The 17,259-nt window shown below is 52.7% G+C and overlaps 1 protein-coding gene across 3 annotated transcripts in view; it reads right to left on the bottom strand.

Annotated features, from left to right (window-relative positions):
• PLXNA4 (plexin A4) overlaps positions 1 to 17,259 on the bottom strand; it is a 433,176-nt gene that overhangs the window by 68,984 nt on the left and 346,933 nt on the right. For 2 of the 3 annotated variants that reach the window (XM_063101329.1, XM_063101330.1), the window contains exons 10-13: positions 11,944 to 12,144; positions 4,844 to 4,940; positions 4,196 to 4,386; positions 138 to 289 (exon numbers count right to left, since the gene is read on the bottom strand). In XM_063101329.1, coding sequence (XP_062957399.1) covers positions 138 to 289; positions 4,196 to 4,386; positions 4,844 to 4,940; positions 11,944 to 12,144 — 641 coding nt within the window. Of the gene's footprint in view, positions 1 to 137; positions 290 to 3,848; positions 3,916 to 4,195; positions 4,387 to 4,843; positions 4,941 to 11,943; positions 12,145 to 17,259 lie in introns of those variants that run through there. The other variant, XM_063101331.1, reaches the window with a different exon arrangement.

Raw genomic sequence — 17,259 nt, 5'->3', positions numbered from 1 at the left:
ACAATCTCGAACATTAGGGGCATACTCCTTTCCCCCCACCACAAGCTCTGAGACTGTCTTTGTTGACCGGGGCGTCCTGATACTGACTTCCCTTCCCTCCCCTCCTGCTCTCCCTGTCTCAGGTGCCTTCCACTTACTGTTCCGCAGGGATGTAGCCATCCACCAAAGGGCTGCACTCCACGCCGGCCACCTTCACGTGGGAGGCAATGTCCCGGAATTCCAGGCCCAGGTTCTCCCCTCGGATGGTGACCTTGGTGCCCCCCTCCCGGGGGCCTGTCACTGGGATTATCTGGAGGGAGAAAAAGAGATCACTGGATAGGCACCAAGATGCAGCCATCACTCACTTGCTGATGGGGCCAGGAGAGGCCCCTGGCTCTCTCTCATCTGTGCCCAAGTCCCAAGTGAGTTTAAGTCCACGAGGGCACCCAGGGTCTGGGACTCTTGATGGGCAGTAGCTTTTAGTAAAGGAGGCCATGTCTGTGTGTGGTCTTAGGAGGGGTGTTCAGAGTTCCTGCTGCATCTTCCCATTTCATAGAGGAAGCGATGAGAAGATGGACCAGGATCAGCAGTGCTGCGGGGTAATTCACAGGAGACCAGGATTAAGGCCTGCAACATTTGCTTGTGTTGGTTCTACTCTCAAGGAAAATAAAAAAACCTTCTTATCAACCCACAGCCCTCCACAACTATGGGAATCCCACCATCTTTCAGGATCTTTCTCAAATAAATGTCAATTCCCCATAACCAGATGCTTTCTCTCTCTCCACTGAAATTCCACGGCATCTTCTTTGTGCCACTTTTATTGTAACAGTTATTCCTGTCTGGTTCCTCATCCTTCTCACCTCCAAGCCCCTCCTTTCAGACCCCGAGTCTTTGAGTACAGGGACTGTCTCACTTCTCCTCATGGACTTTTCAGTGACAGCACCACACATATACCGGGAATTGTAACTGTATTGAAAACCGCAGCTATGCAGGCATCCTTCTGGAGGTACAGAGCACTTGTCACAGCACCTTCGCCTTCACCGTTTGGCTTGATTTCTCATGGAGATGGGTTTAATTTAGACTTTACCCTTGTACACTGGTCAAAACAACTGGCTTTTGTCCCTGAAATGTCACCACCAGTGTTAAAAACCCATGATTGGAATGTTAGGACTCAACAACCAAGGACCTGCTTTAGGTAGGAGCTATGTACAGTTAACATGATCTGATCATGACCTCCCACATTTCATAGACCAGAGAAGGGCACATTCCCATTCGAGGTGCCTCTGAGCACTAGCACCTGGATCTTGGCCAATGTCAGCAGGATCACAATGGAAGAAGCCCAGCCAGTCCACCTCTAGCTCTTTCTAGCATGTCTTACTCTCCCCCTGCAAGGGTCACAAGCAGGGTCCTATTCTGGGGTGAGGGTGGAAGATGGGCAAGTGAAAGAACCCAGGCTGGGTGGCCCGAGTGGCAGCGGTGCCTCAGGAGGCTGTTCACTACAGCAGCCAAGCTACTTCCCGCCTCTTACACAGCCCCATGAAGGTATGAGTGTTTGTGAGCGAGCATGCACACAGTTGTGAGGGTTTGCAGGAGCGTCTTCCCACCGTCACAGAAAAATAGCTTCCTCGCAGACACAGGCCAATTTCCATATGAGGAGGTGGACAGACACGGGGAAGGTGGGGACAAGGAGTCTCTGTTCTTCCCAATGCCGGTCCAGCCTGTACTCAAAGCGCCACTGGATCCCGGCAGCAGGGTCCACATGATATTCCAGCCCCAGCTTGTCATTCTGAAAAAGGAGTTTTATCTCTGGCCCCGTCCCCTGTTCTCCAGGTTCCCCAGAAGGACAATATCAGTATGGAGGCAGTAAATAGCCTTCATTGCAGGGAGATTTGTTTAATTTGCTGTCTCCTCTCTGTGACTTTTTTGGACCCAGGCCAAGAAGAAAGCACATCCCACCGATCGCACCAGACACACTATTAGCTCACGCAAGGCAGCCCCGGGGATGGCTGCTCGTTAAAGGCTCTGGGAACGATGGTTCCATAGACGAGGTATGGGGGGGCAGGTGGTTGGAAAGCGGGGGCATGGACCAGGTATAAGGCTGAGGCAGTGAGTAGAGGGGTGTCCACCTGTTCTCCTGCTCCAGAACATTCTGTAGATTAAATATTTTCCCCCAGTTTGAGAATCACTGTTTGGGTCCTACCCATGCAGGATTTGGGGGCTGAGAGAAACTACCAGGGCCTAGACAACTAGGAATGTGGAGGGGAAGGGGCTGAAGTGTGGGGACATTTCAAGGTCCACCTAAGGGACCACTTTGCTGGGTGAGGCTGTTCATTCACAAAAGCCAGGATCCTTCCTGCTTTTACACATCCCTGTGTATATGCACAATCTGTGAGTGGGGACTGAACTCTTACCACTTCAGGGGAGAACATTAATCCAGGAATCAAGACACCTGGGATTCAGGGTCACTTTATTTGCACTTCAGTTAGAGTAAACACACATCTCTGACCGAAGGTGTCTTTATCTGGGAAAGGGTGGCAATAACTCTTGCCTCAGCATGGGTTAAATTGTGCCCCTCATCCATTCACATGGTGAAGTCCTCACCCCCAGTACAGCAGGATGACACCTTACATGGAGATAGGGTCTTTATCAAGGCAATCAAGTTTATTAAGATTTATAAGGTCTTTTCGGGGGGGTTAATCCAATATGACTGATATCCTCATAAAAAGGGGAAATTTGGACACACAGAGACATGCATAGAGAGATGATAAGAGGACACATAGAGAGAAGATGGCCATCCATAAGCCCAGGAGAGAGACCTGGACCAGACCCTCAGCAGGAGCCAACCCTGCTGACACCATGATCTTGGACTTCTACCTCCAGAAGTGTGACACAATGAATTTCTGTTGTTTAAGACATCTAGTTTGTGGCACTGTGTTCCAGCAACCCTAGAAACCTGATATGACAGGGTAGTTGTGAGAACCGAGGAGGTAAAGGAGATGAAGATACTGTGCGGACGACAAAGTGCCACACAAACACAGGCTCTGAGGGTGACTGTCACCGTGAGACCATCAGATTCTGTGTGCAGTTGTGAAACTGCATGAAGCCGAGCAGAAGTTTGTGCTCGCTATTTACTGAGACAGAGACTGCGCTTCTTTCTTCCGCTTTGTTACTGTATCCGCATCCACAATGGCGCAGAGGTATTGAGCATCTCCCACGTGCTCAGCCCGTGCTAGAGGCCCAGGTGGAAGGCATGGCCTGTGTTGAGCAACATGGGAAAGAGCCACGCATGACTCTTCCTTATTCTAAGAAGGGAGCAAAGGGCTCCAGCCACGGTGGGAGGCGGGACCTTAGGTGGTCTTTCTAAAGCCAGGAGTGTGGATGGGGTAGGTGAAGAGATGGGGCTACCTAATAAGCCCCAGGGGCAGTGACTCCTTGGCTCAGCCACCCCTGACAATGATTTTGACAATGGCGATGAATGAGGAGGAGGCTCGTGACATTCCCACGGGCTGGGCATGGAGCTGGGTGTGGCCTCTCGTGTGATCTAACTCCCCTGTGATGTGGCTGCTTAGACCCCTGCACAGGTGAGGCAGGTGAGGCACAGAGACAGTGCTGAACCAGCCCCGAGGTACCCTGCCTGGATTCAATCCCTCTTCTCTGCTACCCAAACGTCTGCATGTCTGGCTCTTCCCTGCCCCGTCACTGGGCCTTTGCTCCAAGGCCTTGTCCCCTCACCCCTCCTGAACTGTGCTCCAATCCACATCTGCTACTGTACACCCAGCACCTGCTCTGGGTGAGTCCTGAGGCTTCTCTGCTATGATCTTCTCCACCTCCCAGTGCAAGGCTCTGCCACTGGGACCTCCATGCAGCCTCCGCTTATCAGCCAACTGCTTGGTGAGGTAACTGCTGATGGAGCTTCACAGCTGTGTCACTGAATGTCTTGGAGACAGATGGAAGGGTGGCGAGGACTGAGTCCTTTTGACATGCTCACATGGAGACCCCAACAGGGCAGCTGACCCATCCCCGCTTTCTCCTTCCCTCGATTAGGGAGGGGTCTTGGAAGCAGGCCTATGCTTCTGGGGAAGCTGTCAAGGAGAATGAGGACGCCTCCCAGCCAGCCGAGCATCTGAGGCCACCTGGCGATCATGGGGTGACTGATCCCACAGGCAGGCATAGTTCCAAGGACCCCTTGACAGGATGTGGCCCGACCCTGGCTTACCTCTGTGATGCGGGGGTTTGTGCACTTGCTGTTGGCACTGGACAGCTCCAGCCACCGGCTCTCATGGGCAGGGCAGTGCTGGCGCAGGGTGCACTGGCCTGGGCCCTGGCACCAGCCACACTCAAAGTCAGGGTCGGCCTTGAGGCACAGCCCGCAGCTCTCGCGCCTGGCTCCGCACTTGTAGAGGTGGACTGCAGAGGGCAGGGGGCAGGAGATGCTTTGGGATGGGGCAGGGCCTGGGAGGAGCCCGTGAGAGGGACAAGGAGCTCAGTCCCAGCCTGGGATAATGGGACACAAGGGCGGCTTTGCCCCCTCAGCCATTCTGAAGCAGAGAAGACTAAAAAGGAGTTCCAGGACTGAGCAGAGGAGCTGAGCAGGGAGCCGAGGCCACGGGTGTCCCTCCACTCTCAGCAGTCCTTCCAGCATGTCCTTCCTACTCACTCTGCGCCCCTCCCAGAGGCCACCAGCCCACGCCAAGCCCATGCCCAAGAAGTAACAGGGAAGTGTGGGTGTTGGAGAGCCTGTGAAGGAGGGGCTCGGAGCCCTGGGAGGTGGGGGGTGGAAGAACACCTGCCAAAGAAAGGGGGCTTCCTCTGCTCCCTCCCGGCTGCCCCCTGCCTTCCCCCACCAGGCCCAGCCCTTCCACACCTTTATTCTGAGCGGGGTTGTCAATGCTGAAGTGCCCGTTCCACACGACTGTCAGCTCCACTGGCAGGTTGTTGATCTCCATCCCCTCATAGGAATACTGCAGCCAGGTCAGTGGAGGAGCAAAGAAGAAAGCTGGGTCACAGAGGTTACTCGGGAGGTCCCTGAATGTTGCGCCTGGGCCCTCAAGAGCGCCCAGGGCTAAGGACTGGCCCAGACTGCGCATGTGTGCGTGTGTGCATGTGTGTGCACACGCGTGCACACAGGCACGTGTGTATGCACAAGGTGGGGAAGCACAGATCGGGGACTGGTGTGGCCAGGCCTCTGAGCACACCCGTGTGGATGCAGTTCAAGGAGCAGGTTGGAGCGAGCCACCACTTCTCCTAGGGGTCTCAGCGTGGAGGCTACAGCAGGGAGCCTGTCCCCCCAGCTGGCTTCCCCCAGGAAGTTTACCCGAGGCAGAAGCCCACTTCCTCCCTGACTGCCCAAGGTAACCCTGACCATAGGCCCTGCCAGGCCCACAATTAGATCGGACAACTCTGACCTCTGGGAAATGTTCCGGGTAGGTGGATGCTTTACCAAAGACCTGGGGAGTTCCCAGGCCAGGAGAGTGGTGGCAGAGAGCAAGAAATGAAGGGGACAAGGGGCTTGGGGTTAAGAGAGAAGAGGACCAGCTGGAAGCTTGGAGGAGAAGGTGAAATCCTGAGGGGACCCTGGAGGACAGACCTGGGTACTTAGGCCTGGACACTAAAGGCACTCGCTGGCTCAAAGCCTGCACAGTCTCAGCTTCCTGCTGGGCTTCTTCTGCCCTTGTTGGGGTATGTGGGGGGGGGGGTCTGCCCCTAGGCTTGCAGAGGATCCCCTGCAGAGGGTCCCCTGCATCCATGCCCAGCCCTCTTCAGGAGTCTGAGGCCCCACTAGGCTAGGTCCTGACTAAGACATGGGGCTTGGGGGTGGGGAAAGGGGAAAGGTGCTGTCTTGGGAGGCAGGGCCCATCCCCAAGCACGCGAGCCCCTGCCCTGCCCTCTGAGAGCAGAGGCTTCTCAATCCCCAGAGAAAGAGGGCAGGTGGAAGGAACCCAGAGCCTGCCCTGGGCAGCATTTCCAATCCCTACCTGGTGATTTTCTCATTATTCCAGCAGCCTCTGCCCGCCACAGGAGGCGAGATGGAGGAATGGAATTGAGACACTTTCTGTGCAGGAGGGGCTGAGAGCAGGCAATTTGTTGGAAGGGGTTAGTCCAGGAGATGTGGTTTGAAGTTGTGTTTGCAGAGCCAATGAGCTCTTTTAACTCAGAGTTAAAATCTGAAGAGGCTGGGCTGTGGGGGTGATGATGGACATCATGGGAAGCAATGGATGCTGTGCCTCCTCTAAGCTGGCCACAGTGCCTTCGCGAGGGGGAGGACAGCCACCAAGCATCGGGAATACATGGCCCAGGAACAGCCTCAGTGCCTGCAGCCCATGCCTCTGTCTCTGGGCAAGAATGGGTCTGCAGCCTTTTTGTAGGAGATGTTATAATCCATAATCTGGGACATTGCCCTAAATTCCTGAGTTACAGAATGTGCTCCAATGTGAATAAGTTGTGACACTGTCCTCAAACAGCGACATAAGTTGGATGTGGTCCAAGCTTCTTTGGGCTTTACTCGAATGTCCAAAATATTTAACTAACTCCCTAGCAACACATGCCCAGGCCAGGGGCCACTTTTGGTGTTTCTGACATAATGGAGGTGGTTTGTGCCACACTGTCCATGCTCTCACAGAATCTCTCCTGTGACTGATGCCACTTGGGCCAGGGACAGCATCTGGGCTCACAGAATAAAGCAAAGCTCCCTAGCCCCGCAGAAAACACAGCAGAGACTTTGATCATTGTATAACTCAATAATCAGCTTCGCAGAGATTAAGTCCCTGTGGGTCAGGCTGGGTTGTCCCAAGTTGTCCTGAATTTTCTCACAAAACCTTTTCTACTCTAGACCGTTGGTTCTCAACCCCTTCATCAGATTCCAGGGCCCATCACAGACCTGCTGAATTGGACTCCCTGGAGATGGGGTACACTTTGAAAGAGCTACTCTCTGGTTCTGGTGCTGTCTAAAGCTAGAGAATCCCCATGTCTGGTGGAAGCAGGGAGGTAGTGGGCTGCCCAGTGGAGGAAGAGGTGCCCTCCCTATGTGAGAGAGGGAAAAAGAACACTCCCAGGCCTCTCCGCCTGTTCCCTCCTCTAGCCAGGCCCCACTTCCTCCCATCCTTCCCATCTCTTGCTTGCGAGCCCCAGGGGGGAAAGGTGGTCATCTTGGCCTCGGGCTGCCAGCACAAGGGTCAGGGCAGGGCTGGTTGTTCCGACTCAGGCTGTGTACCATCTGATCACCCGGAGGCAGCACTGCGGCGGGCAGACCTCTGGCCTCTGGGAGGGATGCCGGTGGTAGCTATGTCAGGATTGGAGCCCGGCCTCCGCCTCGCAGAAGCAGCAGGTGGTGACCAAAGGTCACTAGAACCTTCAGGCCCCTCCCAGGGCGGCCCTGAAATCCCCCAGAGAGGAAGGCAAAAATTCTGCCTGTGGATATGTGTGAAGGTCTGTGCACAAGTGTGTTTACGTGCACGCTGACTTGAGAGGAGGTGAGTGCATGCGTCCATGTTATCTGTGTGTTCATAGGTATGTGCACACACACACATAGACACAAACTGTTGCGAGGTGGTTCTGCCAGTGACCAGCTGTGTGAACATGAGAAGGTGATCCAAGTCTCAGTTTCCGCATTTGTAGGTGGAAATTAACAACAGCACCCACCTCATAGGATTGCTGCAAGCATTTGAGAGAAAGCAGGGAGTGCTCTGAGCACAGTCGAAAGACTCAGTTACTGTGCGTTTTAATCTATGTCTTTACACTTGGGGATGCTGTGCAAAACTCCGTGTTCCCTGTGTTTATGTTTACGTGAAATAGTAATAGATTGAGTGTTTATGTGCCAGACACTTGGTACATATGGGGATGCGTGCATGTGAGAACGCATGTGTTCTGGTGTGCGTGCGTGTCTATGCACTATTATTTTTTTTAAGAGAATTGAAAATAAAAAAGACTTTAAGGATCAAATATGCTGGACGTCACTTTCTCTTTCTCTCCCCCATTCTTGGGATGACAACTATGAAATATTATAGAAATCATTAACCCTGGGTGCTCCCTGCCACCCGCCTCAGTCTCTAGGGAAGTCACTGTCATTCCTGGATGCATCCTACACGGGGGTACAGACGGGGGCTCTCTGCCTCTTCCGACAGCTAGAGAGCTTGGACCCCTGCTCCCATCCACTGGACTCTCCTCCCTGTGCTCCACTTAGCATTTATATAGCTCTTTGTAATCAGCAGGCAGTCAATCTGCACAAAGCTCAGAGCTGACGAGGACGGCTTACAGGCTCCTGGAGGCCAGGAGGTTAAGTGTCTCAATCAAGGTCTGGCACACCACGCTGGGCTAAGGGACGCCGTTACCCATCACCTTTGTGAAAGTGTGAACTTTAGCTTCTCTTCCTTCTAAAGTGAAAAGAACCCCTCTGTATAATTAAGGTACTCTCCCCACCAACCATTCCTTTGTCCTGAGCTCTGAGATATTTTGCTGGAAAGTGCTACCATTTGAGCAAACAAATCTGAATAACATAATGCCACACAAGAAGCAGGCAGGTGCACTGTGTCCACCTCTAGGACTCAGAGGGCTTGGCAGACCCGTTTTCAGCTGTGTTCCTGTAAAGCAGGAAGGGGACAGAGTTCTCTGCCCATCACTCTCCCCACCCTGTGTTACACGTGGTAGATTAAAGTGCCAAGAGAAAACACAGGCCAGCGTGGGTCCATGGGAGCTAGGCTGGAGCCCCAGGCCCCGAGGACCAGCACTCCAGCAGGCAGGTGCCCTTTGCGGCACACTCGCTGGCATAATGGTCAGCCACTGAGAGGTGGTTGCCAGGCACTATTATTAGCAGCACTTGACATTTTCCTGGAGCCTCCGTCTAAAGTAGGCCATGAAACCCATAGTTGATCCCCCGCTCAGCAACTGCCTATGAGCCTGCCCTGTTCTCCACCCACCAGTCTCCTGGGGGTCACAGTCATTGGCCCAGGGCCTGTCCCCAAATAGCAGGGCTGGAAGTGACCTCACCTGCCCACCCAGCCCAGCATCATACCCACGCTGAGTTTTCCTGTGTCTCCCCTTCTTTCTCTTCTCTCCTCCTTGACCTCTGTTACCAACCTCTTTCTACAATCACCAACCTGGGGGTCTCTCTGTTCCATCCTTCCCCTCTTCCCCTCCCTCTACTCCCCACTCCAGACCGCCCATGGATTTAGGAAAGGAAACAATCTCATCTTCTACACTATCCTCCTCTGAGGCTGATCAGACCTGCTCCCAGAGTTAACACCAGAGCTGGGGTATAAGGTGCTCTGTTGCTGCTTTTTGCCCAACCTTTGATTAGGTGGTATGTTATGAAAATGGATTCAAGTTCTGAACTTGCACCTCACTTGCGTGTGACATAGGGATGGTCATTTGCCCTCTCCGGACCCCAGGGACCCCCCTCTGTAACATGATCAAGCGGATACTCTCTCAGGTCTATTCCTGCCTGATGCTATCTTGTTGCCTACAACCATGGAGGGGGAGGCTTGCCCTTGTTATGAGCCCAAAGATTTTTTAAGAAAGTCACTCGGTGGCAAGTGGCATCCTGGCTCAGGCCAGCATCGAAACTGGGATCACACTGCCCTTATGAAAAGAGAAGCTCTTGGGAAAAGCCAGACCTGAGTCCTCCTAAGCTGTGTGATACTGGTGGGTCCTGGTAGGTGGGTGGGGGGCGGATCCTCCTGGATTCTACAGTCTGTGGAGTACCCCTCCTGTTGCCTCAGCTTCTCAGACTTTAAAATGGTAGAGAAACAAACTCTTATTCCTGGGATGTTGAAATAAAAAAAGTCATGGAGACAATGCCAGCTGAGCTGCTTTAGGATGCAGCTACCTGGAGGGACCAGAACTGGTCCATGGTGGGTGAGGAGGCTGCAGACTGACCCCTAACTGCAGAGGGCCAAAGAGCGGCAGAAGCCCTCCGCAAGTCACAAGGGGACAGTGGGGGCGGGCCAGGAGCTTCAAGTCAGGCCCTCCCCTTGGTGGTTACAGCCTTGGGCTCCAAGCCTCCAGGCCTCGGAAGCAGATGTGGAGGTCTCCAAGCCCATCCCTCGGGCGGCCAGTCAATTCCTCTTCCAGCCAGCACCAGGTACCCATGGGGACAGCACAGAGGAGGGCACGGCTCTCCCCTGCTTGGGGCTACTGAGGTCCTCCTTGTTCCCAGGAGGCTCTGGATTCGCTCCCACATTCAGGGAGTTCCATGTGACTGCTGTGGATTCCTTGGGTCAGGCAGCTCCAGACCTGGGAAGTGCTGAGGGCGGCTTAACACACCTGCTTCCTGCTCTGATGGTAAACAGAACAGCAGCGTGGCCCGATGAGCCCCTGGAAGCTAAAGTCAGTCCCCAGGGAACAGGGCGAGTTCTGACCAAGGGGTTTATAGGACTAACGCACACTATTATCTGGGACACCTTCGTCTATTTAACAGAGGCAGCTGAAGCACGGGCCACAAGGCCCAGGACTGCGACATCTGCACCCCTCTCAGGGAACTGAGGGTGCAGCCACCTGTGGTTGCAGGCTCTCTTCTCCCTCCTAATGTCTCCCAAATCCCTGGGGCAGCTTCTCTGAGGAAACTGTTTTCCCCACAGGCTGCCATCCCCACCTGCATTCTGCTGAGTAAAATGTGGGGCCCAGACTTTCTCTTTCCACAGGGACTTTCTTATTTGGGGGAGAATCCCTTAAGCCAAACCTGTGGGGTTCATCTTCCTGGCCTCAGGATTTAGGAGGAAGTGAGAGATGTTCGATATCCCTTTGCTTGTAGGATTAATCTGGAGCACTGCAGAGATCTGAAAAATAGCCTGGCTGTCAGGGCAGGAGGGGAGGCGCACATAGGAAGCTGTGGGGACACATCTGGGGTTTCAGAGGTTGTGAGATCAGTGATGCTCAGCGACCTCGGGCTAGACTGGGCCTCTCTGAGCTCCATCTCCCCCTGGACTGCCTCCTGCAGGAAGAGTGGGATGTTCCCATGAAGTCCTTTGTCTGTACTCTCCTGGTCCCACATCATATCCCCAAATACAGGCGTTGCACCTAGGTATCCAACAGCAGCTAGAGGCAGCATGACACAAGAGGGGACCCAAAGTCTGGCTGCATGTCTAATTGTGTACTTACTATATTTCCGTTTGTCAAAAGGCCCCAAATTGTACAAGTTTCGGCCCCACTAACCTAGATCTGCCTCTGCTTCTAGGCCTCTGTCTTCCCTTTCTTACACTGAAGAAGAACTTTAAGGTTTCTCATGGCCTGAGAATGTTAGGAGTCCATAACTACTGTTTGTCTCTGAGCATCTGGGTGTATAGAAGTGGGCCCAGGAAGAGAAGGAGAGAGACCAGAGCAGTGGCTGGGACAGTACCAGACAAGCAGGAGAGGTGGGGTGGGGGAGGGAGGTAACACAGTTGGGGGTCACTGTGTGGTACCTGGAGCCAGGCAGACAGCCTTACTGGCAGGGCTTGGACTCTGGATTTTCTAAACATCTAAGCAGCACACTGCCAGCCAGCCCCCTCCCATTTGATGGTTCCCTTTTGCCAATGCTTGGGCTGTCTCAGAAGCCTTCTTTGCTGTGTGGGTTTAAAGATGGCAGGGGCCTTTGTGGGCTCAAATGAGGTACTCAGTTTAGACCTGTTAAGAGGCAGGACCCAGGGCTTCCAGAGCTTCTCCCAGGAAAGAATGTTCCTGGAGCCTGACATCCTGCAAATACATCTGCTTATAAATGGGGTTCAGGGGCCCCAGAGCTGGCAGATGACCCTTGGAATAACACGGCTAGGACTAAGACCAAAAACCTCGTGCCTTCTGCTGCTGCGGTGGGTGCTAAGGGCTTGGCTGGAGGAGCAGGGCTGGGGAAGGTTTGGGCAGGGAGCTGAACAGTTTTGTGGGTGTTGGGAAAGACCTGAGCTGAGCTGATTTGGCTCCCAGGAGAGAAGAGTGGCGGGGTTGGGGGAGGAGGTGGGCCACCCAGCGGGGGCAGGCAGGGACAGGCGGGGGACTCACAGAGGTGTTCTGGCACTGCACGCTGGAGCTGTTGAATCGCAGCGCGGGCACTCGCTGCTCGCCACCCTGGATGTTGAGGATGCACTCGTAGCCACGCTGCCCCGACTGGGGCTGGGGGAGGTTCTTGGCCTTCAGAGTGATGGGCTTGATCACCTCCACGGGCACCAGGATCTTGTCCACGCGCAGAAGCTGGGGACAGTCCTAGAGACAGAGGGCAAGGCTCAGTTTCGTCAACCCAGAAGCCAAAGGAGCAAGGCCGGGATGTTCCCCAGCTCTGCCCTCTCATGGGCGCACCCACAGGTGGCCCTGAGGCTCTCGTGCCCACCCAGCACTGTGGGGGAGGAATGGTGTCACTGTCTTGAGGCCACTCCTCATGGAGGCTGTCCCCCCTCTGACCCTAGCAGAGACTGACCCTGCTGGCTGGGCATCCCGTCCACTGTGGATTGTTGACCTCTTTGCCTGTTGGGTTCTAGGCTGCCAAGAATTGGACACTTTGGCCACAGGAGAAGCTCCACGGTGAAGCACAGTCCCAGGTTGCGGCTGTGCCTGTGGAATCTAGATCACAGGCAGAGAGGCTAGAAGAACCATCCGTATGTGGGCTGAGTCTGGCATTTGTGAATGTTCTGGAATGGGCCCCAGAAGCCTTTTTAATCCAGAAGTTTCTGACTGAGCTCTGTGGATGGCCTGACCCCAACGAAATGCCCATCAGAGTAGATACATACTGAGCTCCTTCTAGATGCCAGCAGTGGGTACACTTATCCCTGGAACCAAGTGGGACCCAGAGGGCCTCTGGGGGTGGGGAAAATAGGTCCCTCTTTCCCAGAGCAATCAGCTGTGTCCAGGGAAAGCTGGGAGGAGAATGGGAAGGAAGGAAGGTGTGTTTCTGGATTCTCAGGGGCTGGCTGGGGGAGTCAGTATTCTGGACCTGATTGGCGTGGGCAGGAGTGAGCCCTTCTGTGACAGAAGCAAGGCCTGGGCACCCCTGTGCCAGGCAGATCCCATCATACAGCGGACTCCTTCCTCTGTGGCACTGTCTGGGGCATCAGAAGCATGGCACACACATCCTTCTTGGGGACGCTTCATCAGAGGCTCTCTCCCACCCAGCATGCATTTCCAGCAGAGAAAGGCAGCAAGGAGACCGTGCAGGAATGGCATATGGAATGGGTCCTTGGCGATCACAGCTGTCCCTCCTAGGTCCCAAAGCAGACGTGAGCCAATAGCTCCCTGTGTTATTGAAAGCTGCCCCATAACAAGACTTGGGCTCTAGTACCCACTGAGCTATGGAGCCCTGAGCATATCACGTCCCCATTTGGGACTCAACCTCCTTATCTGTCAGTGGCGTGGGACTCCAAGGCCCCGTCCATCTTAACCAGTAATGATTCCATGATTTGGGGTGGTCGTCCCCTCTGTCCTTCCTGATCACCCAACGAGAATGAAGGAAGGAAAGAGAAGCAAGGGAAAGGGAAGCAGGAAAGGGAGAGAGAGAGACAGAGAAAGCTATAAGGGAAGCTGGGAGAGAGGGAGGAAGCCAGAGAGCGAGAGCACTGTCCACAGGGCGGGCAGTGCAGCCTGGCTTCAGGGAGCGCCAGGTCCATTAAATGAATCCCTTCCCCCCTTCTCCTCCAGGCTGCTCACATCTTTATCCTCAAGAGCAGCTCCAAGAGGAGCAGCAGACCCTGCAATCCCAAAAGAAGTGAGGCAGGGACTCAGACAGACACTTGCACACCCATGCTCACAGCAGCACTATTCACATAGCCAGGAGGCGGCACAACCCAAGTCCTGGACAGATGAATGAATAAACAAGATGTGCTATGTCCATGCAATGGGATGTTATTTATTGAAAAAGGAGGGAAATTCTGACACATGGTACAACATGAATGGATCTTGAGGACATTCTGCTAAGTGACATAAGCCAGTCACAAAAGACAAATACTACATGATTCCACCTATATGATGGATCTTGAGTAGTCAAACGCATGCAGACAGAAAGTGGAATGGTGGTTAGCAGGGGCTGGGGAGAAGGGAGAATGAGTTGTCTAATGGATGCAGAGTTTCAGTTGGGGATGGTGGTGACAGTTGCACAACAACGTGAATGTCCTTAATGCCATTGAATGTGTCCTTAAAACTGGTTAAGATGGTAAATTTTATTATATGTGTATTTTACCACTTTTTTTTTTCCAAAAAAGAGGGGCAACAGGGAAGCAGACCAGCAGGAAGCAGGGGCCTTGACCTTAACCTCACATGTGGCCTTGAGGCTCTAAAGTGTGTGGGGTCTCTGGAGACGTTGAGGTACCCCCATGGGAAGAGAGTCTTAGCGGCTCCATGCTGCATCCTGCCTCATGCTGTGTCCTGCCTCGTGCTGCCACCTCAGCCCCTGCTCTGGCAAGGCGGGGATGTGGATGAGAGAGGAGATTTTGTGAAAAGGGTGAAGCTCAGGGGTGCAGCGGGAGGTAACACTGGGGAATCGGGGAGAGCCTAGGGCCCAGGCCAATGGTCCTGGCTACACCCCTCCTTCGGCCTGAGCCCTGGGCAGCTTTCCCTCCCCTGCAGCAAGCCTGACCTTCCCTCTAGCCACATCAAAGGAGGGAGTTGGGTCTGAGATTGAATGAGAGCCAGAAAGCACTGGTACCTCTCACCTCCTCCAACATCTAGTGAATGTGAACGGTGCACTGATGAGGGTACCCGGAACCCCTCTGACCAACCGAAGGGACCCCTTCTACTTTGCAAAGAAACTGAGGCAGGGAGGGGAAAATAATGGCTCTGTGTCAACAGATGATCTGGCAGCTGCAGATCTCGGATCCCAACTGCTAGAGTCTCCCTGCTTCCTCCTTTAATGAAAGAGGCAAGTTCCCACCGGTGGGCAGGACCACTCTGAGTCCAGTGGGACTTGGGAGTTGCAAATCACCCTGGAGCTGGGCTGGAGCCCTGCCTGGGGGCTGGACTGCTGTCATCCAGGATATGGGCAGATGCAAAAGTCTCCCTCTTATCCTCTATAAGATTCTCACTGAGGCTTGTGAGGAGGTCTCTAATAAGTCCTGATTACCAGTGGCCCCATAAAGGCCTAGTTTGCATATAAAAAGTTGGCCATCTCTGAGAGTAAGTTCATTAATAATAATTGGAGAGACCCAGGGCTGGGCTGGGCACATTTTCATTTACTGAAGCTGCAGTGTGACCCTAGTGTCCCTTCTAACTGGAACATAAAATGGCAATTTTCCCCTAGGCAACAAGGCATGAAGGGACCATTTCCACCACGTTGTCCCTTCCTCCCACCCCATCATTCTGGATTCTGTCCTGTCTCACTTTGAGATTCCAGATACAAAATCACCTTCAGATCTGATACTCTGCAAAATTCCAGAGGAACTTCCATGTTCCTCTGTGACTTGTGCCTGAAGCTCTGTTTAGGTCCAGGGGCTTAAGCCACCCAAACCTTTGTCCTCAACCTTAGAGGATGCTCAACTAGAAAGAGCTGGGCTGTGGAATCGTGTACCTGTGAGAGCAAGTCTGTCTTCCTCCTGCTAGTTGCAGAGCCTTGAATGTGCTCTTATCACTGACTGGCTTAACTACGAATGAGGATTAAAATTCCCCTTCCAAAGGAGCATTTTGGGGGATTCCGTGAACTGACACAGTTAAAGCATTCAAAGCGAGCGAGCATTCAACAGATGTTTGTTCTTCGCTCTCTTTCCCCAGCCAGGCTGCACTGCTGTCCCTCATCTGCTCTCTTTTCCCAGCTCATTTACAAAGGCCCCATCTCCCTTGCCTCTGCCTCTGTGCACTTTTCCATAAATCCCCCTCAGTTCCCGCTGTCCCACTTATTCCAGCTTTCTAGGCTTCACATCCTAGTATCAGATCTGTAGGTGATTTTGTATCTGGAATCTCAAAGTGAGACAGGGCACAATCCAGGATGATGAGGTGGGAGGAAGGGACAATGTGCTGGAAATGGTCCCTTCAATGCCTTGTTGCCTGGGGGAAAATTTCCAACAGCTCCAAGTGCCCCAAACACAAGGGGGACAGGTAGGGAAGTCCCAGTTCTATCTACTGCGCCCCTAATGGCAGTCCCCTCTTCTGGGAGGTGACATCCTGAAGCTGCATACTCCATGTGCTCTGAGACAGGAGAGCCACCAGCCAACCGTGGGGCCTTGAGCATGTCCCTCAAACCCTCTGGGTCTCTTCATCCATAAAATGAAGAGGTTGGTTTGGATTAGATGACTTTCATGGTCCCTAGAATATTGTAACATAATAAGAAATACATATTTGTCCTTTGTCCCTGGTTCCCAGCACAGTGCTTCTAAAACTCTCGGAATTTCTTGAGCAGTTGGGGTGAGAGGAACATTTTTTGTTATTCATAATAAGCCCCTTTCAACCACACCTGAGTTTATGTTAATGAGGTGAGTCTTGTAGCATGGAGGCCAGTTGCCCAAGGAACCAACCATGTGATTAGAGGGTTGCAACTTTTAGTCCCTCCCTTGCTCCCCCTCATCCCCAACTTCTAGGAGGGGAGAGGAGTTGGAGATTAAGTTTAATCACCAATGGGCAATGATTTAATCAATCATGCCTATGTAATGGAGCTTCCATAAAAACCCTAAATGAAGGGGTCAGCAGGTTTCCAGGTTGGTGAATACATGTAGGTTTCTGGAGGGTGGTGTGCCCGGAAAAGGCATGGAAGCTCTGTGTCCCTTCTCCATACCCTGCCCTATGCATTTCTTCATCTGGCTGCTTAACTGAATCCTTTATAATATCCTTTATAATAAACAGGTAAATATATGTAAATGTTTCCCTGGGTTTTGTAAATCATTATAGCAAATTATCAAACCTGAGGAGGGGGTTATGGGAACCCCAGTTTATAGCTGGTTGATCGGAAGTGTGAGTGACAATCTCAGACTTGTGATTGGCATCTGAAATGGGGGCAGTCTTGTGGGACTGAGTCCTTTAACTTGTGGGATCTGATGCTAACTTCAGGTAGATAGTGTCAGAATTGAATTGAATTGTACACGACCCAGATGGTGTCCAAATAGAATTGGAGAATTGTTTGGTGTGGAAAAAATTAAGACATTTGGTGTCAGAAGTGTGAAAAATGGAGAAAAGTGTTTTAGTTTTAATTTGGTCCCAGTTCTACTACAAGGGTACTTCAAAAAGTTCATGGAAGGATTTGAATTATCTTTTTTTTTTTAAATTCTATGTCTCTTAAGGCTGCTTTTTAAAAATTTATTCTTGTAATTTACTTATTAATATTATTTTTTTTTACATTCTAAGATGTGGAGCAATTGGAGAGGGAGGGAAATAGGGTGGAAGGAGGAGGAAAGAGGGAGGTCTTAGTCA

The sequence above is a fragment of the Cynocephalus volans genome, chromosome 6, assembly GCF_027409185.1.
Source record: "Cynocephalus volans isolate mCynVol1 chromosome 6, mCynVol1.pri, whole genome shotgun sequence".
In the NCBI taxonomy this organism is placed as follows: domain Eukaryota; kingdom Metazoa; phylum Chordata; class Mammalia; order Dermoptera; family Cynocephalidae; genus Cynocephalus; species Cynocephalus volans.
Note: the sequence above shows the minus strand (reverse complement) of the source record. Positions and strands in the feature narration are given on the sequence as shown.